This window comes from Octopus sinensis, linkage group LG5 (assembly GCF_006345805.1).
Source record: "Octopus sinensis linkage group LG5, ASM634580v1, whole genome shotgun sequence".
NCBI lineage: Eukaryota > Metazoa > Mollusca > Cephalopoda > Octopoda > Octopodidae > Octopus > Octopus sinensis.
In genome coordinates, this window is record NC_043001.1 from 75,080,052 (window position 1) to 75,105,051 (window position 25,000).

At 36.3% G+C, this 25,000-nt stretch overlaps 1 protein-coding gene across 1 annotated transcript in view; it reads right to left on the bottom strand.

Annotated features, from left to right (window-relative positions):
* The window catches only part of LOC115212326 (deleted in malignant brain tumors 1 protein-like), a 71,310-nt gene that overhangs the window by 15,069 nt on the left and 31,241 nt on the right, over positions 1-25,000 (bottom strand). The window contains exons 10-14 of the mRNA XM_029781190.2: positions 21,012-21,175; positions 16,094-16,232; positions 6,843-7,015; positions 3,018-3,156; positions 413-573 (exon numbers count right to left, since the gene is read on the bottom strand). Coding sequence (XP_029637050.1) covers positions 413-573; positions 3,018-3,156; positions 6,843-7,015; positions 16,094-16,232; positions 21,012-21,175 — 776 coding nt within the window. The remainder of the gene's footprint in view (positions 1-412; positions 574-3,017; positions 3,157-6,842; positions 7,016-16,093; positions 16,233-21,011; positions 21,176-25,000) is intronic.

The following is a 25,000-nucleotide window of genomic DNA, read 5'->3' on the forward strand; positions in this document are numbered from 1 at the left end:
TAAATGATTACACATACACACACATAAACCTACCTACCTAATGTTGTTTGGGACAGACAAGAAAATGTATGTAGCGTCATTTAGGTCAGCTGTTATGCTGATGTGAACATCTCTTTGAGAAACACAGAGAAAGAAGATAACTATAGACGACTGCTTTGAAACCTCCAGCTTCTATATCCGAGTTACAAATCTACACTTATACCAATAATAGTTGTTGTATTGGGTTTTGTAAGTAAAAGCCTGTCAGCCTGGATAAGCTAGGATTTTCAGAAATGATCAAAATAATTAAAAACGGCAACGAGCATACATAAAAAATATACATGCTTATATATATTAATATAGATAGATAGGTAGGTAGATAAATACATAGATAGCCAGATGAAGATAGGAATGTGTATTTTATCATACATACCTCTGGAGCACCTCACCCATGCTCCAGTGTGGATACACTGTCTACTTGGAAAGGCCGGACAATCAAAAATTGATCTTTCATCACCGGAACAATTGACAGCATTCAAGATAACAGGCAAAGTCGGAACTTGTCGGTGGTTGTCCTGGTAACTCAGTCCGGTCCTACAAGAAACATTTATCCCAAATATATATTATTGTTACGTTTATGAATTTTTAAATATTCATTGTCAAATAAACACACGCACAATATATTTTCTTATTTTAACTCATGCCCATTGTTCGAAAATCTTTCGTCACACATCTGCGACCCCTTCAGCGACACCTTCTACCCTCGTCTGTCCTGCTCTGCTTAGTCTAGGACTAAGCGGAGCAAAAGTACACACGAGGACAGAAAGGGTTGCTGAAGAGGTCAGAGATGTGTGATGAAAGATTTCCGGACAATGGACATGAGTTAAAATAAGAACAGTTATAAGCAAGTGAAGAACGAATATATAGTGCTTGTACTTATTTTGAAAAAACAAAACAAAACCAAAACCATAAAAAACAAAACGAAATTGACCATCCCGAAATATAACAATATATTTTTATTGTTTAGTGTAAATTAACCTTCATTTAAAAATACCTAGACGAAGCACAGTTATACTATATTTACATTCATGCAGAGGATTACTTTATGCTAAGTAGTCTTCCCTTTTAAGACAGTAGGGTATAGATTTTAGATGCTATTTGTAGTAGGGCGGAGGTCCATGGCTTAGTGGTTAGGGCGTCAGCATCATGATCGTAAGATTGTGGTTTCGATTTCTGGACTGGGTGACGCGTTGTGTTCTTGAACAAAACACTTCATTTCACGTTGCTCCAGTCCACTCAGCTGGCAAAAATGAGTAACGCTGCGATGGACTAGCGTCACGTCCAGCTGGGGAAAACATACGCCATTGAAACCGAGAAACCGGGCCCATGAGCCTGGCTAGGCTTTAAAGGGATGCATTTATTATTTATTATTTGTAGTTGGGAGAGTGATTGTACCGACAAAACCGTACTTCGGAGAAATAGAAGTTTGAGATCAATAGTTTAGACATAAATTTCATCATTTTGCGACCATCATAGATCTTTACCGAACTAATATAAACACAATCCTAGGCATATGCATACGAGTTCTATGCTAATCATTTAAAGTAGGGACATATACATAATGAAACCCAAATGTAACGACTAATAACTGAGCCAACTGAATTAACAACGTTCTATTGCTTGCATTGTGTTAGGGTATTCGGCTTACGATCGTAAGGCTGTGAGTTCGATTTCCGGCGGCGCGTTGTACCCTTGACCAAGATACTTTCTTTGTCGTTTCTCCAGTCCACTCAGCTGACAAAAATGAGTTGTACTTGTAATTCAAAGAAACAGCCTTGTTACATTGTGTCACACTGAATTTCTTTGAGAGCTACGTTAAGGGTACGTGTGTCTGTGGAATGCTCAGCCACTTGTGTGTTAATTTTATGAGTAGAATGTTCACTTGATCGAATCATCTGGAACACTTGTCGTAATCGACAGAATGGCATATATGTGTGTAATATATATATATATATATATATATATATATATTATATATATATATAATATATATATATATAGATGTAGTGGATCTTGAAAGCATGAAGTGGATTCGATCCACCATAGCCAAATTTAAATTAACATTGCAACAGAACTTTTCCCACGGTGGAACAATGGTTTTTCTCTGACAGCAGTTTTACATTTTCTAGATGTCTTTAGCTAGGCCTAAATAATGTCTTCACCACTTGATTCTTTCTAACCTCTTCTACTTCACCAAAAGCTAGAATAGAGATAACAAGACCACCAACTAAATCTATTGTTCTCAGTGATATATCTATCCTTCTGGATAGTTATAAAAGCAAGCACACCCCAAGGAAAAATTAGTTAGTCACAGTAAGTGACGACTCAACGAAGTAGTCACTTGGCGACAACCGAGCGAAGCAGCTCGTGATGACTCAGTTAGTTAGGGAACAGACTGGTAGACTCATGATCACAAGGAATGCCTCTACAAAAGATAATGGTCAGCGAGAGAAATGAAATTTACTGTCAGCAACTGTGAGACAACACCCTACAACTCTCACTAGTTCTAATTCTGTTCTCTTACAACATCATTCTATCTCTCTCCGCAATTACTACTAAACAATGAAGAGAACCCAAACACAAACTTTACTTCGCGTGCTTTGGATTTATCATAACCTACCCGTCGAGGCAAGGTATTGTAACGTAACGGAAATAAATAGTTTCTTAAAACTTCATGCATTGTCCATCTTTTACAACTTGCCGTCATAACAACAATTTTTTATCGTTACAATTGGTGACCCTCGACTTCAACTAAAAACTTTACCATTACACACACACACACACACACACACACACACACATATATATATATATATATATAATATATATATATATATATACATATGTATACACTCACACATGCGCATGCACACACACACGCGCATGCACACACGTGCGCATGCACACACACACGCGCATGCACACACACACATGCAATGAAGATGTGCTAAGATACATGTAATAAATATGATACATACTCGTAGCCCAACATCCGGCAGAGCACGTGGGCATTTTCATTGTCCCAGTAATCACTGCATACACTGCCCCATCCACTTCCAAGAGACACCTCCACTTGGCCTTCATTCTCTAGCTCTCCGTAATTCAATCTAACCTTCTCTGCAGTGGAAAGGAAAGAGAAAGAAAAATACATAGAATATAATACAAAATGCAATAACGAAGATAAATATCTTTCACATGAGGAAAAAATTATGTTCAATTAGTGTTAATTTGCTTAATGCAGCGAATATCGAAAATCCAATTAGAAATAGTTATGCGGTGAAGAAAAAGTATCATAGCTCAGTCACTTATTACCATTATCATCATCATCATCATCATCATCATCATCATCATCATCATTAAGGCGGTGAGCTGGTAGAATTATTAGCACGGTCTTTCGTCTGCTGCTATGTTCTGAGTTCAAATTCCGCCGAGGTCGACTTTACCTTTCATCCTTTCGGGGTCGATAAATTAAGTACCTGTTGAGTACAGAGGTCGATGTAATCGACTATCCGCCCCCACCAAATTTCAGGCCTTGTGCCTATAATAGAATATTCCCGGTGACACGTTGTGTCTTTGAGCAAGGCATTTAATTTCACTCTGCTCCAGTCCACTCAACTGACAAAAATGAGTAGTACCTGTATTTCAAAGGGTCAGCCTTTCCACACTCTGCATCACGCTGAATCTATCTGAGAACTACGTTAGGGTTACACGTATCTGTGGAGTGCTCAGCCACTTGCACTTTGATTTCACGTGCAAGCTGTTCCGTTGATCGTGTCAGCTATGTCACCTTACGATCGTGAGCCGAATGCCCTAACCCCTAAGCCACGCGCCTTCGTGAGTGGATTTGGTAGATGGAAACTGAAAGAAGCCCGTCGTATATATGTATATATATATATGTGTTTGTGTGTCTGTGTTTGTCCCCCTAGCGTTGCTTGACAACTGATGCTGGTGTGTTTATGTCCCTGTTACTTAGCGGTTCGGCAAAAGAGACCGATAGAATAAGTACTGGGCTTAGAATAAGTCCCGGGGTCGAGTTGCTCGATTAAAGGCGGTGCTCCAGCATGGCCACAGTCAAATGACTGAAACAAGTAAAAGAGTATATATATATATATATTATATATATATATTTATATATATATATATATAATATATATATATATATATATATATATATATATATATATATTTATATATACACACATACACACATACACACATATATAAATATTTGTATGTACACACACACACACACACATATATATATATGCGTAGTCTGATCAATAACTATGTTGGCATAGTAACAAAGCTAAACCACGTAGAGTGAAACTGCTTGGCACAGATTGACATTGAACGCCGCTGTTTACAGCAGTGCTTGGAAGGAACGTGTGTAGCGTGTGATCGTTGCATTGACTATGGTAGAAAGCTGAGCAGAGAATCTGCATCAAATTTTGCCAAAATCTTGGTGATACCTGCTCAGTGGCCTACGCAAAGCTCTCAAAAAGTTTTCATCGTTCTTGACACTATCAAGGAGATCTTGTGCAACTGAGACCCAAGTGTCTCTTTGGTCAGTTGAAAGCAGTTTTGCCACAAACATAGCAGACACACGTCTCATACCCAAATCTTCAATAATAATGGACTGAACTGAACCGTAACTAATCTGCACATCCTCTGATATCTCACGGATGGTGATCCAACGATTTCCCCTTACAGCTGCACGCACATCTCCGATGTTTTTCTCAGTTCTGCTGGTTGCGGGTCTTCTAGAGCGTTCGTTAATGTCGACATTTTTCGGCCACCTTGAAAACGTCTCCATAAATTTTCTGCAACCTTGCCTAGGCCTCTGAGCAGGTATCACCATGGCAACTTTCTCTGTCATGGTCAATGCGATGATCACAAGCTACACACCTTCACTCTGCATGCTTTAGATTCGTTACTATGGCAACAATCCGGATACTTATTGATCAAACTTCATATGTGTATACATACACACACACACACACACACACACACACACACACACATATATATATATATATATATAATCCTTTCTAAAATTTTGTGGGTGGGGGGGTCTTGTTGATTACATGGACATTCTTGCTCGAAGATATTTGTTTTATCAACTGCACAAAGCCAACATCTTAAAGTGGCTACAACATCGCCCACAGTAATATAGTATAAAGTATATTGCCATTTAAATATTTATATGTGATATTTATTATTGGTTGCAAAGGTATATGGTTCATAACAGAGCAGTCCTCAGCCATGTTTTACATATAGGTCCCCTTTGCTTCATATTCTTTTCTATTTTTATAATTGAATATTCTTAGGAACTGTATTAAAAATTTGTTAAATATTTTGTGTATTGCAGAAATATAACCAATTATTGCACATAATTTTTAGCAACAAAATCTTTTATGGACACCCAAGGGTCATACCCAAGGGTCATACCCAAGGGTCATATGAGGCTTTGTTGAGAACCTCTGATTTATAATAATCTCTCTATCCGCTCAGTCGAAGTCGACTCTCGGTTACTCGATGGATCAGTGTTCTCCAGCCAGTTCTATCCTGATTCGTTTCTTTCAGATTGGCTATGGCCATTCCCGTGTAACTCTTGATGGTGTCAAGCCAGCGGGTTCTTGGTCGGCCTCTTCCTCTCTTGTCACTGACCATTCCGAGCATGATGTCCTTCTCCAGGGATTTTCTCCGCATAATATGACCAAAATATGCCAATCTATGCTTGGTGATCCTAGCTTCCAGCGACAGTTTCGGCTTGATCCTGTCAAGAACTTCTCCATTGGTGAGCCTCGCTGTCCATGGAATCCATAAAAGTCTTCTCCAACACCAACGCTCGAATGCATTAATTCATATTTATAATAATAATTTCAATAAATTAACGGAAGAGAGAGAGAGAGAGAGAGAGAGAGAGAGAGAGAGAGAGAGAGAGAGAGAGAGAGAGAGAGAGAGAGAATATTTGTAAGCTAGGGTAGCCTTTCTCCTCGATACCGGTGAAACCAATGGCAGGCAGGTTTCTTTTAATACATTAAATATCGTAAACATAAAGTAAAATATTCATGTTCATCCCAATATGTGCTTTAAGTAAATTACCGTTTATCTTTTTAGTTGTTTCTGTCGTTGGAATGCGGACATGCTGTAACACCGCCTTGAAGGGTTTCAGTTCAACAATTCAACCTTAGTACGTATTTGTTTTTAAAACCGGTACTTATTCTAAAGGTATCTTTTGCCGAACCGCTAAGTTGCAAGGACTTGATCACACCAACACTGGTTGTGAAGTGGTGGTGATGGACAACCACGCACATAAATCTACATGTGCACATACACACACATGAATGTATATATATATATATATATATGACACTTTGGGCAAGTATCATCTACTATAACCACGCACTGTTTACCAAATTCGCTAGCAAGGCATTGGTTAGTCCGTTGTTATAGTAGATGATACTTGCCCACGGTGTCACACAGTGGAACTGAACCCGAAACCGCGTAGTAGCAAAGCGAGCTTCTTAATCACACAACCCCAACTGCAGCTACATATTATATTGGTTAGGAAAATGAAATAGATCAACTGAACAGAGCGGGAAGATTACATAGGGACATCTTCAGCATGAAAACAAATTAAGTGAGATCTAACAGAATGTTTTAACCCAAAACATTTTATGATTAACTAAAATTACTCCCGTTGTAAGAAAAAAACACCATTAAGTTTTATGATTCAAAATAAATACTATGAAGCGTGATTTAGAATTTAAAGCCCCGTTTAAAATTTCAAAGCCACAAACCATTGAAACAAGCAACGCCAGCATCACGACTATGGTCGCATCTCATGTTATCTGACCATTCAGGGAGAAAGCATTGCTCAAAACTGAATTCGTCTCCTATACAGTCGACATTCTGATGAAAGATTGGGCCTTGTCCGGGACCGAATTTCCAGCCGTTATAAGCAGTACCTTGACTGAAATAAAAAATATTTCTCATGTTAATTCAAATATAACCTATAATACAATAACATAACATATAGTAAATAAACTATATTATAATACAATATAACATATAATAATTGTAATCTATATATATAAAACTGTAGTTGTGTGAGTGTCTGTCCCCTTCGATTTAGATTCCTAACTACTCCCACATTTTGCGGTGCAGTTTAACCAAATTCGGATATCTTATAGTCGTGATTCATATCGAGCCCGTCTGGGTATTAGCGCGCGTCTACGATGAGTCTACGATTTAAAAAATAATTTAACATCATTTTTTATTCCATTTTAATGCATCATTTTTCGTATGTCGATGGCGGCGGAGTTGGCGTCCACGCTCACATCTGCACCTGTTTGCTTCTCCCCCTTCTTCCCTCCCTCGTGAAGCTGTGGGGAAGGGAGTGTAAGGAAATCAACGTCGTAAAGCGTTGTCAAGGAGACCAGCGTTCTTTTAGAACAACGACTTCATGGCTTGAAGACACCAAAACAGAAATGGCTAAGAAAGCCCGAATTGGCATCTATAAGGGAAGTAACTCTCTAAAAATGCTTATATAGTTATTTCCCTTACAAACCCGAGCAACGCCGGGCGATACTGCTAGTCTTACATATAATAAAACGCACTGTGTCTCATCGGTCACGTTATGAAAAGTGGGTGACAGTCACAGATGCTAAAGCAGGCGAACAGCATCCAAATGTTTTGCTCTGAAGACGGTAATATTTTAATGATAAATAAAACTGAAAAATTTATCGAAAATTATTTTTACTTCATACCCACAAACGCGCGCGCGCGCACACACAAACACACACATACACTCACACCTTAATTTTTTTCTTTTGCTTTAGTCCATCTTCCATATTTGCATTTTCTTATACAAGCCCTTATTTCCTTTTCCAAGTAAAGGATAATATATTTTACTGAATTTCATCGATTTAAAAAATGTAAGGCGCAGGAGTGGCTGTGTGGTAAGTAGCTTGTTTACCAACCACATGGTTCCGGGTTCAGTCCCACTGCGTGGCACCTTGGGCAAGTGTCTTCTACTATAGCCTCGGGCCGACAAAAGTCTTGTGAGTGGATTTGGTAGACGGAAACTGAAAGAAGCCCGTCGTATATATGTATATATATGCGTGTGTGTGTTTGTGTGTCTGTATTTGTCCCCCTAGCATTGCTTGACAACCGATGCTGGTGTGTTTATGTCCCCGTTACTTAGCAGTTCGGCAAGAGAGACCGATAGAATAAGTACTGGGCTTACAAAAGAATAAGTCCCGGGGTCGAGTTGCTCGATTAAAGGCGGTGCTCCAGCATGGCCGCAGTCAAATGACTGAAACAAGTAAAAGAGTAAACACATGTGCGCGCACACATACTCATACTCTCATATACGCATAGATACACATGCATATGTATGCACATGCGTAAGTTTATATATATATGTATGCGTATATATCAGTGTATATATATATATATATATTATATATATATATATATATATTATATATATATATATAAACGTATATAAACGGTGGTCCCCCGGCATGATCGCAGCTTTAAAGCTGAAACGCTTTAAAGACTTTAAAGTATATATATACACATAAATATATATATGTGTGTGTGTATATACATATATATGAAGGTATATATGTGCATATGTATATATCTATATCTATATCGTCTTCTACTATTTCGTAAGGCTGAACAAAGCCTTGTGAGTAGATTTGGTAGATGAAAACTGCAAGAAAACCTCCGTATGTAAGTTTGTATTTGCTTATATATGTATGCACATACATACATACATACATACATACATACACACATACATACATACATACATACATACATACATACATACATACATACATGCATGCATGAATACATACATACATACATACATACATACATACATACAAGCATACATACATACATACATACATACATATATATATGCATATATATACATGTATATCCATGTATATGTACATATATGTGTGCATGTGTGTATCTGTGTGTTTGTACATAAGTACAAATATAGTTCAACCAAGGCGTTACAATCGTATCTGATTCTTCAAGTTCTTCAATTCTGTGTATGAACTATACATACATTTACTATATAGCTGACGTTTACTAATGGCTTTTTTTTCCATTGTGTTTACGTGCCATTTTCTCTCACTAATAAAACTGTCGGCATTTTTGATGACACGGGTATGCTCGTAATATCTATATAACGCTTGCTGATTTAGGCTTAGCTGGTACTTTCATCGATGTCAGAAGGATGAAAAGAGCAAAAGAAAAGGAAGCAAAGAGTACTTTGAAGAAGTTTGGACTCAGAACGTAAAGAATTAGAAAACTACCGGAATCTATCTATTTTACCTTGCACTCAAGCGATTTCCCAGTTGTTCGCTTTGAAACAATATTAATAACTAAGTTGGACATGTGAAAATTCCACAGAACGAAAAACATTAAGAGAAGCTATTTAAGAAAGAAAGGATGATTTTTATTTTTATTTTGCTAAGTTGTTTCACTTCCAGTCACAATAATATGATTTTGAAATTCTCCTCTGCTAAGCACTTTATATTTCTCTCTTTCTCTCTATCTCTTCAACAAACATTTTTACCATATAATTCTCCCCTTCATGTCTTTAACATTTCTCTCTTTCTCTTCACCTTTCCCTCTCCACCCTACTGTACATCATTAACATTTCTCTCTATCACTTTTCTCTCACCGTCTTTTTCACTCACTCTTCGTTTTTCCCTTCAACTAATCACGTGATGCATTTGGCCTTAGTGTATTATTATACTACTATCTTCTTTCTAATCTACTCGCATTTCTCCCCCCCTCTCTCTCACACTTTTACACCACAATCACTCACTCTACCTCCACCTCTCTAACTAACTAAAGTATAACAGGTAAACGAAGAAGCAGATTATCATATAGATGGCTTCCAACTTTGGCACAAGGTCAGCTATTTGGAGAGATGAGAATACTAATCGATACTACCAACCCCAACACTACATTGGAACTTTATTTTATCGTTCCATGAAGGATGAAAGGAAAAGTTGACTGCGGCGGTATTGAAATCAGAGCGTAAAGAGCCGAAACAAGTACTGCGAAACATGTCTCTACGCCCGAACAATTCTGCCTCTTCATCGTCTCATTATCATATAATATATGATAAAATATGCTGTAATGTAAGTTACCAATAAAATGGTACGGTGGTTAAAGCAAGGAATAGGTTGCTTAGACGTTAATCGTTGTGACTCTCTAAGTTCAAATTTCGCTGAGATCAACATTGCCTTTTATACTTTTGGGGTCGATAATTAAAGTACCAACACTTCATTGGTAACGATTTTTCTGTCTTTCTGTTTGTCTAGTTTCCTATCTCCTTGAAGGAATTGGTTCTAGTCAGACGTAGAGAAGAAAGGACTGGCTTCAGTAGATCTAAAATTGTTCAAAACTCACCGTTCTATGATATAAATTCTCAATATCAGTGAGGGGAAGGAAAGTTTGTCAAATGGTCACATTTTGACGAATTTGTAACTTGTTTACCTGTTCGTTCAAATCTACGAACAGATTTCTAACAACAGAAAGCAATTATTACTGGAGGAAAGATTTCAGAAAAACATAGTGAAATATTATGTCGGCTACACTCTCCTACTTTCCTAAATTTTTATATCAAACATTAGACGTTTTACCTCCTGAAGAATGCAAATACAGAGTTTAGATAGGTTGCCTTTGATATAGTTTGATATTATATAAACTTGTGGTGCTATTGGCTGCTTGATTTTTTTTTTATTTCTGTGAATGTTGATCTAATCGGAATGTTAAAGTTACCATAACGGCGAAAAATATTGGTGTCTAACTGCGACAAGGTTACACTCTTTGTTTGTGGGGTGTATAGTCGATATTATCGATCCAAGTACTTCACTGGCACTCATTTTATCGACCCCGGAAGGATGAAAGATAAAGTTGTCTCGGCAGGATTATTATTCAAAATATAAAAGAATTTCACAAAATACTGCAATATTTTTCACTGATGCCATATCATTTTTGCTATTCACTTTCCTCCATTAACAGAATCCTATTGATGATTCACTCTTGGTATTACTACCGAATGTTTTAAATATAATAGTATATTCAACATAAATGTTAATTTATACGAAGTAAATATGTTTCGTAACAGAAAATAACTTTGCTACGAACATTGCAATCAGTGAAGCATTGAGCTATCAACAGAAAGGACAGCTCTGTATATGGTTTTGTGACCAAGACATTTAACTTTTTAAATAACTCAGTCTACGAAACTGAAAATAGGCAATTTTAATTTTAGGTTGGAAAGAAAGTCCAGTCGCATTTTTGACATTATCACTTTCAGGGTACATTTTCGGTAAAATAAGAATTAATTCTTACATTCTAATTTCTTTTACTTTCTTTGTGGATTACTAGTTAGATTCGTATCGGGTTTACTCTTTTAAAGTAAGTTTTAATCAGACCCATATCAGACATTGCGTACTGTATAAAAACCAAAAGGAGCTCTTCAGTTATGGGAACAAGAAATGTTTGTGCTGTCTATAGAAATGAATCTTTAAGTGCCCAGACATGCCAACGATGGTTTGGTGAGTCTCGTTCGGGAAATTTTCTTTCGCACATTCCCTTCGATCTGGACTGCCAAGTTCTGTTAATGTTGAGGTTTTGAAAACCTTAGTTGAGGAAAATTTAAAATAGATTGCATGAGAATTAGCAGAACAGTTTAATTCAAGTCACGATTCCATCATAAAATGCCTTCGCGAACTAGGAAAAGGGTCTTAACTTGGTCAGAGGGGTTCATCATCATCTGACTGCTTCTTAGCTTAATTAAAAGGGTTGCTCTCTGATTTTCATTGCGGGGTAGGCTTGCTACTGAACCCTGCTTGGGTAGAATTAGCACACTTAATGAAAAGTGGGTCCTCTATAATCATATCCTACGAAAAACCAATGGTATGCAGCCAATAAAAATAAGAAAAAAAGAATTCTTCCTCTAACCAGAACTACACTCACCAAAAGTTATGCTCTGTTCTTAGTGAGATATGAAGGGTTTCGTCTATCATCTATATAATAATCTGCTTGTTCGTTCGCTCGTTATACTTTTGTTAGTTAGAGAGGTGGCGGTGGAATGAGTGAGAGGGAAAGGCGAAGAGAAAGAGAGAAATGTTAAAGACATGAAGAGGGGAATAGTATGGTTCAGTTTGTTGAAGAGGTGGAGAAAAAGTGAGAAATATAAAGTGCTCAGCAGAGAGAAATTTTAAAATCATATAATATATTTTAGTAACCGGGAGTGAAATAACTTAGCAAAATAAAAATTAAAATCATCCTTTCTTTCTTAGATAGCTTCTCTTAATGTTTTTCGTTCTGTGGAATTTTCACATGTCCCACTAGTAAAGAGTTAAACCAAAATAAAACAGTTAATGCAGATTTGTAGTGTCGTCAATTAGAAGCATTGTACAAAAATTTACAGAAAAATAATCCATCATTGGTCTGGCGTAAAGAGACGTTACTCTTACACGATAATGCAAAATCACATATTGCCTAAGTCACTCGAGAAAAGATTATGGTACTAAATATTCTTTTCTACTCTAGGCACAAGGCCCGGAATTTTTGGGGTGGGTGCCAGTCGATTAGATCGACCCAAGTACACAACTGGTACTTAGTTTATCGACCCCGAAAATATGAAAGGCAAAGTCGACCTCGGCGGAATTCGAACTCAGAACGTAGCGGCAGATGAAATACCGCTAAGCATTTCGCCCGGCGTACTAACATTTCTACCAGCTCGCCGCCCTAATGGTACTAAATACTGAAGTTTTGCTTCATCCTCCTCACTTTGTTGTCCTTGCTCCATTTGATTATTATCGTTTCAGATCATTGCAACATTATTTAGAGAGAATATAGTTTATTGATTGTGAAGAGGTTAAAAATAATATCAGAGTGTTTCTTTGTTTTGAAACCTGAAGAACTTTTTTTTTCCCGAGAGGTCAACAATTTGCCAAATAGTTGGGATTTTGTGATTAATAAGGAGGGAGATTTTATCTTTATTCAATACATCAATTACGACCGAAGGGATATTTGTTTCCCATTTTTGAAATGCAACATGATTTTCTTTCCAACATAATTTACTACTATAAATAGTGGAATTACGATGAAATTGAAGATCATTTCTTTAGCTTGCAAGACTGCTTGGCTTCTGTTAGATTGTCTCACTTTTGATAGCCTCCATGAAGATAAAAAGATTTTACAAAAGCTCTATGACTTAATGAATTGAGTGATACATCATCATCATCATCATCATTATAGTGGCGAGCTGGCAGAATCATCAGCACGCTGGACGAAATGCTTAGCGGTATTTCATCTGCCGTTACGTTCTGAGTTCAAATTCCGCCGAGGTCGACTTTGCCTTTCATCATTTCGGGGTCGATTAAATAAGTACCAGTTACGCACAGGGGTCGATATAATCGACTTAATCCGTTTGTCTGTCCTTGTTTGTCTTCTCTGTGTTTAGCCCCTTGTGGGTAGTAAAGAAATAGAAATAGGTATTTCGACCGTGTCGCTACGTTCTGAGTTCAAATTCCACCGAGGTCGACTTTATGTTTCATCCTTTCGGAGTCGATAAATAGGTATCAGTCAAGCACTGGTGTCGATGTAATCGACTTACCCCTCCCCCAAAATGGCTGCCCTTGTGACAAAATTTGAAACCATTCTTCTTTTTCTTCTTCTTCTTCTTCTTCTTCTTCTTCTCTTCTTCTTCTTCTTCTTCTTCTTCTTCTTAGGGCAGTGAACTGGCAGAATCGTTAGCACGCCGGGTGAAATGCTTAGCAGTATTTCGCCCTGTCGTTACGTTCTGAGTTCAAATTCCACCGAGGTCGACTTTACCTTTAATCCTTTCGGAGTCGATAAATTAAGTACCAGTTGAGTACTGAGGTCGATGTAATCGAGTATCCCCTCCCCCAAAATGTTAGGCCTTGTGCCTATGTAGAAAGGATTATTATTATTATTGTTGTTGTTTTGTTCCTTCTTTCTTCAAATTTTCTTCCATTTCTCGCCGAGTGTTTTCCGTACACATAGGGTAGAGAAAATTATTGTATGCATTTCCAGATTACACACGCAAATTCACAGGTAAGAAAATGTATTAAAAAAATAATAAATAAATTCATGAATGGATGTTGTTTTCACAGCGATAATGCTGTTGCAGTTAACACGACTTTTTACACTTCCTTTAGGGATGGTAAGCCTGGTATCATTTTCAAATAGGTTTCAGTACCTTTTTTTTTATCATTCCTAGAGATCCTACAATCACTGGTACTGCAGTCGCCTTGAAATGCCACATTTTTTCAATTTCTATTAGCAAGTGTTTATAATTACTGATCCAGCAAGTCTTTATATTATTATTATTATTCTATGTTTGACTTTTGCTTTATGTTTGTACAAGTTGGCTCCAAGTCTCACCCAGAGACCTCAAGAGACAACAGGTTGGAAGTTCACGTTGTTGTTATGCCTAGTGTGCCATATATTTGTTTTTTTTCTTTTTTCCCCCTCTTTTTTTTTGGTGTTGTACTAGTGAATGTCTAATAAATAAATTAAATAAAAAAAAAGTAGAAAAAATAGAAAAACAAGTTTGTTTTAAATCTTGGGATTACATAGAAAGTATTTTGCGTAGGATATGAGCAGTTCCCATGAGCACTATCTTTTAAATTTCTGCCATTTTGGGGTTTCCTGGTATCTGAGTTAGGTAGCAATCAGCCCCTTTTGCTATCATTCCCAGGGCACCTATGACAACAGGTATGTTTTAGTCATCAGGTTCCACATTTTGCTGATTTCTATTTCAAGATGTTTATATTTGCTCAGTTTTTGGTAGGTCTTGACAGATACGTTTATATCGATTGGGACAGTTATATCAATGAGGAGGCATGTTCTTTGTCTGAAGTCTTTCAATATGATGTCTGGCCTATTTGCATCTATCTTTCTGTCAGTTTGAATGGTGAAGTTCCAGAGGAGTGAGATGTGATCATTTTCAAGCACTGGAGGTGGTTTGTGTTCCCACCAGTTTTTTTCATGGGGCAAATCCAGGTTTTTGCAAATTACCCAGTGAATATATTGTGCAGCTCTATCATGCATGTTGAGGTACTCTGTAGGCGCTTATTATTATTATTATTATTATTGTTATTATTATTATTAAGGTGGTGAGCTGGCAGAATCGTTATTTCGAGGCCGACAATAAAATAAGTACCAGTCAAATACTGTGGTCAATTTAATCGACTTTCTCTTCCTATAAACAACTGCTGGCCCTGTGCCAAAATTTGAAACCATTGTATAAGTTGGTGAGCTGCCAAAACCATTAACACGCTGGGCAAAATGCTTAGCGGCATTTCGTTCGTCTTTACGTTCTGTGTTCAAATTCCGCCGAGGTCGACTTCGCTTTTCATACTTTCGGGGTCGATGGAGTAGCAGTCAAGTACTGAGTTCGATACAATCGACTTTCCCCTCCCCACAAATGCCAGTCTTTGTGCCTATAGTAAACAAAGGTCTATTACAAGCATCCTATGTGTTATTAAAGAAAAGAAAGCTATTTGAGTCGAAATAAAAATAACTTCAAATATAATTCAAAATTGATGAGAATCAAGATTGCCAAAGATAGGTTTACAAACCAGAATTAACTTCTAGCAAGAACCAAAATGACTACAGTCAATTACAGAATCAGAGACCAAAATATCAAGCATTGAAGCTTTTTATGAACTAAATAAAGACACATTTAATTAAGGTTAATTAAAAACTGCACGCAATATCGATCGTTTTCTTTGACAGATCGTGATTTCTTTTAGAATGCGTCCTAAGGTAAACTTTACTTCTGTCCATTAATGAAGTCAATACATGCATTATTAGTGTACTTGTGTGTATATGTGTGTGTGTGTGTGTGTCTGTATGTGTTGTGTGTGTGTATATGTATGTTTATATATACATATATATATGTATGTAAATATATATATGCATATGTATATACGTGTATATATACAATTTAGAAAAATTAGAAACTTACGCGTAGCCAAGATCACGGCAAAGTACAGAAGCATCTTCATTGTCCCAGTCGCTATCGCATACGGTGCCCCAAACACCATTTTTCATAATTTCTACTCTTCCTTCCTTTGAATTAGATCCGTCTTTTAATCGTAGATCATCTAAAACAGAAATCATATATATATATATATATATATATATTATATATATATATATATATATATATATATATATATATATATATATATATATTATATATATATATATATAAATTATAATCTGAAGTGTACAATGTTATATATCCATTACGACCGTGCTAGGGATACAACGCAGTGTTAGGTAACAATCCGATTATGTAACTCTACACTCATCAGAGTTACAAATGGAATGAAACATGGTGACTGCTGTGTGTGTATGTGTGTGTGTGTGTGCGTGTGCGTGTGTGTGCGTGTGTGTGTGTGTGTGAGCAAGAAACATTATTAGTATTGGTATATCCTTATACACACGTTTACTATGAATAAACTGCACACCTCTTCAGTACATCGGCATATAACAACTAAATTGCACACGTACGTTCACATGTGACGTATAAAGTGAAGATTACTGCTGAATATTTCTATGTGGAGCTCGTTCTTATTTAGAGCCAAGTATATTAATAACTTGAACAATTACTTATCCCTGTTTCTTAATATATAAATATACATAAATAAATTCTACAGTAAAAATACATTCTACAATAAAAAACCTTCTATAAAGTAGCTAGATTTTCATATAAGTGCGATTTCACCATCTAGTGTCTCACATATGCAAAAGAAGAGAACAAAACAAAAAAAAAAACAACCTGTCATTTTTCAGATATGTGATGCCCCCAGCCAAAATAGCTTAGTTTTATTGTATATTTTTAAAATTAAAACTGCTATATCTAGCGCTACACTTTTTGTGCTTCCATTATACTTTTACTCGGTCTTTCATTATGTTGAGAAATTCGTTTGCGTATCTCTTCGTAAAATATTATGCAGAAAGTGTGTGCGTGTCTGTGTATGTGCGCATGCGTGGGCGTGTGTGTGTGCGAGAATTTACATACATACATACATGCATACATACATACATACATACATACATACATACATACATACATACATACATACATGCATACATGCATGCATACACACATTAAATTCTTTCTGTGAAAGCTAACTTTCTATGCAGAAACAATTATGGATGAAAAACTTTCCGGGTATTATTTTGCGAAGAGACACGCAAACGAATTTCGCAACACAATGAAAGACAGAGTAAAAGAGTATGAATGCAAAACAAGGTGGAGAAAATGCCAAACGAATACAAAAGGTATATTTATTTTCCCCGTGGTATGAAACGTTGGCTCTTGCACCATTTTGCATATAGTCATAGACAGCGATTTAGCTTACATCGGGCCTCGTTTCTTGTACGAAGTTGTTGACAAGTCACAAAAATGGCGAAATATCAGTGACTATCTCCCTGAATGGCGACTAAATAACCGCATATCCTCTTTTAGGATCCCAGAAAGGTGCAGTGTTACATCTTTGGTTAACTAGTTAACTACATATAGCGTTTAAAAGAGGAGGGAATGCCATTCAGGATTAAATGGAAGTTCTTGGAACAACCTGTACCATATCTAAGAGAGAGCAGACCTGAGGTCCATCTTAGATTTCAAAAGTAATATGTTTAGTTGGTGCTGTCATGAGAGAAAATTCGTGTTGGAGACTTGGAATTCCCTGCTTGCTGACTACTAAACGGAAATTGTAGATAAACTGGCCCTTTTCGGACGTAGTTGGAATCTTACAAAGGAAGATGACTTCATCTTGCCCAGAAGCGTTTGTGTATGAGTGTGTGTGCGTGTGTGTGTGTGTGTGTGTAGCGGGGTTCAATACACAATGGCACTCACAAACATACACTCCCTAACACGGCCGACATTCACTCAGTAGACCATTTCATACCACCCACAATATATGCTCCCACACAGATTGCACCCCTACACATCGCATGCACACATAAACGCCCCAAGTATTTTATCAAAATATAAAAGAAAGAAAACACACTAACGAACACAGGTGTGTATGCGGCCTTTGGGCCCTACCCCGGCAAACGCTATATATACTTTCCATTTCTACAAGAGCACCACCCTTAAATATGCATACATTTCCCATAAACTTTTTTCAGAAAACCCTTGATTGTTTTTTGGTACCAAGGGACACAAATCTGAACTTAATCCATGCTCAGTTTGTTTCATCGTCTTTTTCACAGCAACCAGATGCATCTGTTCATCTCCAACAATAGAGAGCAGTCACCATATTTTATTCCATAACTGCCACCTCTGAAGAGCGCAGGATTAAATTATCGGACTGTTACCTAATACTCCGTTGAATCTCTAATGCGAAACCAGTTGGTAAGATCACCCGTAAATTTCGATCTATAAACATATATACATAGCTAGGCAGATAGATGTTAGAATGTTTCCAGTAGTCACGCGACCTAAAGAATTTATGGGAAGGGAAATTTCACTTGTAAATTTTCTATTGGGTAAATACATGGTCTAATCAATAAGTATTCGGATTGTTGCCATAGTAACAAAGCTAAAGCATTCAGCGTAAAGCCGTTTGGCACAGATTGACCTAGAACTCTGCTGTGCATACGCACTAAGTTTTAACGTAATAGCTCACTTCCGCTGTTTACTGCAGTGCTTCGAAAGAAGGCGTGTAGCGTGTGATTGTCGCATTAATCATGAAAAAGAAAGTTGTCATGGCGATACCTGCTCAGAGGCTTACGCAAGGTTGCAGAAAGTGTATAGATAGGAGTGTATGAGCCGCACACAAACGAGTGGTTCAGACGTTTCCAAGATGACCGAAAAAATATGGATATTAACGAACGTTCTGGGAGACCCGCAACAAGCAGAACTGAGAAAAACAATGCAGATGTGCATGCAGCTGTAAGGGGAAATCGTCGGATCACCATCCTTAAGTTATCAGAGGATGTGCAGATCAGTTGCGGTTCAGTTCAGTCCGACGCGTGTCTGCCAAGTCTGTGCCAAAATTGCTTTCAGCTGACCAAAAAGACACTCGAGGTTTAGTTGCACAAGATTCTCTTTGATTGTGTCGAGAACGATGAAAACTTTTAGAAAACTTTGCGTAGGCCTCTGAGTTGGTATTGCCAAGCTTGTTGCAAAATTTGATGCAAATTATCTGCTCAACTTAGTCTGTCATAGTCAATGCGACGATCATACGCTACCACTTTCCTTCCAAGCACTGTTGTAAACAGCGGGAGAGAGGTAGAACATTAAACGTTAGTGCGCATCAACGGCAGAGATCTAGGTTAATCTGTTTGCTTTAGCTTTGTTAATATGGCAACAGTCCGGATACTTATTGATGAAACAACGTATAGCTGGTATTCGAAGTAGGGTTTAGTTTAGGAGTGTCTGATATCTATTTTAAAGATTAAAGACATTTCTGTGCTTATCTACTGCCAAAACTATAATTTGGGGTCCTGTTAATTTTGATGATAAAAAAAAAAAAATGCAAGTTATTTTGCAAGCGTTGTAAAATAAAAAGATAGTTTTCGAGAAAAAGACGCGGAGAATCTGTCCTGATTTTTGGTAGAAAGCTTCTTTGTTTCGTTTATCCTATTAATATTCTAAGCTAAGAAATTTTCCGCCATTATCCCTATTGAAATATGAAACTTTTGCGATTTTTATGAAATAACAAGTTTTACCGAAAGAAACATATTACGGTTAATATTTTGAAATCCTTGTAGGTGAACGTTGAGTGTTTTCATTTACTTTCATATTTATTTTCATATTGAAATTCAACATTTTCACTACTAGGGAAAAAATATCAATTATAGAAAGCATCATACGATATGATGAAGTTATTAAAAAAAATCATTTATCTTTTTTGAATGTCATAATATTACATAATATATACGTTTTCCAAGTGAACCAACGTTACGTGAAATAATTTTCAATCAATAGTATGAAGTTACACCCTCTGTTAGGCAAACTACCGTTTTATCTGCTTAGCAGAATTTGTAAAGCAACAAGGGATATGTAGATATATAGATATATAAAGTAAAAGGGAAAGAGACAGAACAGTTCCTTAATAGACAACCTAGAAACTGTTTATGTGTTTATTGATTCATAGGGGTAAAACCGAATTCTGTTAGAAAAAAAAAAGGAAAACAGATAATGAAATTATAAAGTATTGACTTCTTAATACCATCTCATTATAAAAGCTTAGTGTTTAGCAGTATATAAAGTTATCGTTTATACATTGGGTTCTCAGATAAATTCGTTCGTTTTTTTACCCCATTTATTCTAAACCTTTCCAGTGAAGCGAAAAAGCTTTGTATTTAGCGTTAATATGCCAGAAATTGTCCCCAGCGGGTATTTTAACCGGCGCCTGAGAGGTGCGGATTCGAGTCCTATGGTTGTCTGCTGAAAACCCTTTCCGTCATGTAAGGGTAAAATACACGTTATTTCTGCTGTTTTCACGGTAATTCTGTGTTCGAAATATTATTTTCTTGTCTGTATGATATTTTCTTTTATCGTTGTGTTGTATGATATTGTGTGGCTCTTGAAAGCAGTGACTGGGATTGGCGTTACAAGTGCAGCGAAGAGGAGAACTATAAATTTAATGACTGAATCTGCAGAGAAGGCCACTAGGTGGCTTTGGAAAAAATAGATAGACCAGTGGTTTGTTGCTATTGTGATGCAAGCTGGGTTGTGATCAACCCTTGCTAGTTCAACTGGGCGAGAGGTTTTGATGTTGAAACCTCCATCCCCCCAAAACGAAGTAATTTATCTGACAATCTATTGTAAATATTCTTTTAGACTTAGTCATGACCGAGCACTGAAGCTTTGTTATATAAGATCCGAATTGGCAGGAAACAGAGCAGTGAAAAAATCTTACGTCTATAGCACTCAACAGCGGCTCTTTCAGTGGAAGGACAGCCATGGAAACCCCACGCATCATGACTACAGTTGAGAAGATACGCATCATTGGTGGTACATTTTATATTAGACAAATGCACTTTTCCTGAACGATGATGCTCTCCACGGAGTACTTTTCCTTTCCTGAAAGGATAATATATAAACAACATCAATGATGGTGATGATGATGGTGAGAGTGATGATGATTGTGATGTTGATGATGATGGTGATGATGATGATGCTACTGATGATGATGATAATGATGATGATGATAGCAATGACAACGACGACGACGACACTGATGATGATGACAACAACGACGATGACGATGTCGATATTTCTTTGATTAGACACTCACACCAGTATATTGAACAAAATTTTGTATGACCTTTAGAGGATGCTGAAAATATATTTGTATACGGAATGTTACGAGCAAGTTACGTGGTAGAATTAAGACCCTCTTCAGGATCTTAACTACTGTCACTACTAATCAAATAAACCAGGGATAAATAAACCAATAATCTCACCTTTAGAATCAAAACTACATCGATTAAAGCGACTTTAGTCTCTTCCAGAGTAGGAAGAATACTCCAGAGAGACGATGTCCTGGGGAAGACGGTTTGATTTGTATAGTGGTGAGTGAGGGCAGGAGTTAAGGAAACGTGTGTCTCGAGAGTTGGTGGCGACAAATGGGTTAGAGTGGCACAAGAAGACCAGAAATTTTTCGGAGAAAGGGTTAGACGAAACTATCGATCCCCAGTACTTAACTAATACTTTTATCGACGCTGAAAGGGTAACGGACGAAGTTGACCTCGGCAGGAATAGAACGCAGAACATGAAGTGTCGAAAGAAATATTGCGAAGCATTTTCTTTGACCTGTTATCGTTTGTGCTAGCTTGTCGTCTTAGATATCTTTATTATAATAATCTCTTACGTAAACACGTGTCATTATATGATCCAACTCGAGAACCTCTAATCGGTCATTCTAACTACTGGAAATAACAACCAAATCTCAATGCCTCCTTTAAGGCCTGGGCACACTCAGCAGTTGCCATTAATCTCAAGGGTTCAGTGACCCAGTTGTAATTTATGTGTTTTATGGCTTGCTTTCGATAAATAAATTGCATAGGGCTCAGAGCATTGATTTTCCTGGAAGCGGGGTACTATAATGCGGGTAAGACAGCCCTACCAAATGTGACACTCATTTTCCTTTTCTTTCTTAAACACATAGAGAAGAAAGCGCAGCACTCATAAAAGACTCTTTTCATGGCTTCAGAGATGAGAGAAAGGGAGGAGGGGAAAACGGTTTCCTCAAGCCAGAGACTTGACTTATATTTTTGCAACAGTGTGAACCATTTCAAAGGTACCTACAGACTAATTGATGGTGATTGACCAGGTGACGGATTAAGTTTACTACCCCCAGTGTATACGAAATAATCTCTACATTTCAGTTACAAAAAGAAAGAAAAATAGGGTTGATGTCCTTTGGAGACCTTTCTAAAACTTGTCTATGTGCGGATCTGAATGAGATTAACACAGTTAATATATGGTCTGAACTCGCCCGGTTTAACACCATCATCTGGCGCATGGGGTAAGTTTAGCCGAGTCCAATCTGTTTCATGCATTCGGACCGAGTTCTCGGTTTAGGGATACCTTCCTTTCTCTTTGCTACCAGTTTCAGGTTGAGAGTACCCTAAAGGATCATGAGTTTTGCTTTCGCACCTGACTTAGAGATATAAAAGTGCTTCAGTCGAATAAATTTACATTGGTTAATAACCACTTTATCTTTTATATGTTTCAGTCATAGACTGCGGCCATGCTGGGGTACCACCTGAAAGTTTTACTTAAATAGATTGATCCTAGTATTTATTTAAATACTAGTAAGTACCAGTTTTTAAAATTTGGTACTTACTGTAACGGAGGGTTTCCGCTACTTTACGGGGACGTAAACAAACCCGCTGTCATAGTAGTAACTGATCAGTTACTACTATGATACTGCTGTTGAAACTTGTTCTTTGTCTATCTACTTATCCTCTTTGTGATTTTGGTTAATAGAATAACTATACAAATGAATCCTTTGAATTTAACTAAATTCTATATTTTTATGCAGCTGAAGATTGCTGTACATTTTAAAACTGGTGTAATGTTTGCATTGTTCAATTAAATGGAGTCGCATGAAACGATCGTACTGCATTACCTCTGGATATCCTTGTTGCTTATTTTGATTGTACATATATGTATATATATATATATACACTTATATATATATATATATATACATACATACATACATATATATATATATATATATATATATATATATATATATATTATATAATATATATATATAATATATATATATATATATATATATATGCATATATATATGTATATATAATAATAATATGAAGTAATATAATTCCAAACTTACAGGGAAAAATTCAATTTAGAAATACTAAATCAAATTTCACAAAATATAATATATATATATATATATAAATTAGAAAAAAACAACCTTTTATCAATTCAATAATGAAAAATTAAGTTACACCATCTAGAAAATTACATATTATAGAAAAATTAAATATAAGATAAAAAATATAACGATGATTAATTAATGTGCAAAATAATAAATAAAACGTATATATTTGTTATTTATTATTTTGCACATTAATTAATCATCGTTATATTTTTTATCTTATATTTAATTTTTCTATATTATGAAATTTTCTAGATGGTGTAATTTAATTTTTCATTATTGAATTGATAAAAGGTGGCTTTTTCTAATTTTCATATATATATGTATATATATATATATATATATATATATATATATATATATATATATATATATATATATATACACATACATTTAATGGGCTTCTGTGCATCGGATGTCTATATCTATCTATCTATCTATCTATCTATCTATCTATCTATCTATCTATCTATCTATCTATCTATTTATCTATCTATCTATATAATAGATTTCTGTGTATCTAATATCACTCACAAGCTGAAGTTTAATCCGGGCTACGTCGAAAGATGCCTGAGATGCCAAGCAAGAGAATCGAACTCAGAACGACGTAGTTGCTAAACAAACATCATAACGAATCACACAGTCATACCATAGAAACGAAATAAAGACTATTGAAATAGATCAACTATTTTACGAAATAACTCCGGAAGAAGCTGATAATGGATAGAAAACAAAGAACGGGAATGAGTGAATAACAGAAGAAAAAATGTATAAGCGAACATTGAAGTCAACGCAGAAAGGAAGCTGTGAAACGACATTATACTGAGTGAAAATATTGACATGATAGAGTAAATTTAGTATAAAATATTAAAAGACAACAGCAGCTAAGAAGTAAAGAATCTAACGAAAGAAGTGTAAAACGAGGAACTGCAGGAAGTTTGGAAAGAAAAATTACCCAGATGAAATGAAAGACTGAATCAGTGCATGTAACAAATATTGGAAAAACATAGTTTTAGAAACTAATGGAAGGAATATGAGGGGGAAGAGGAGAAGGAGAAAGAGAAGGAGAGGGAGGCGGAGGAATATATAAACAAATATTTTTAAGAAGGGCTAAAGTAGAAAATGCAGTTAAAATTAAGAAGGGTTAAAGTAGAAAATGTATTAAAAAAATCTATTCTGAGAAGTTTGATGAGATGTCAAAAGTGGAAAATTTTGTAAAGATTTACAAGTTGATAAATTCAGCAATATAAAAAAAAGGAAACCTCATAAAATATAGAGGAAACAATTCTAAAAATACAGGAAAGGTGAAGGGTGAATTAGGGTTTATTAGGAAAGAGTATTTGGAAGTCGCTGGCGTTAAATCAGATCCAAGACTTCTCCAATGTATTGTTTTCTATCTATCTATCTATCTATCTATCTATCTATCTATCTATCATCTATCTATCTATCTATCTATCTATCTATCTATCTATCTTATCTATCTATCTATC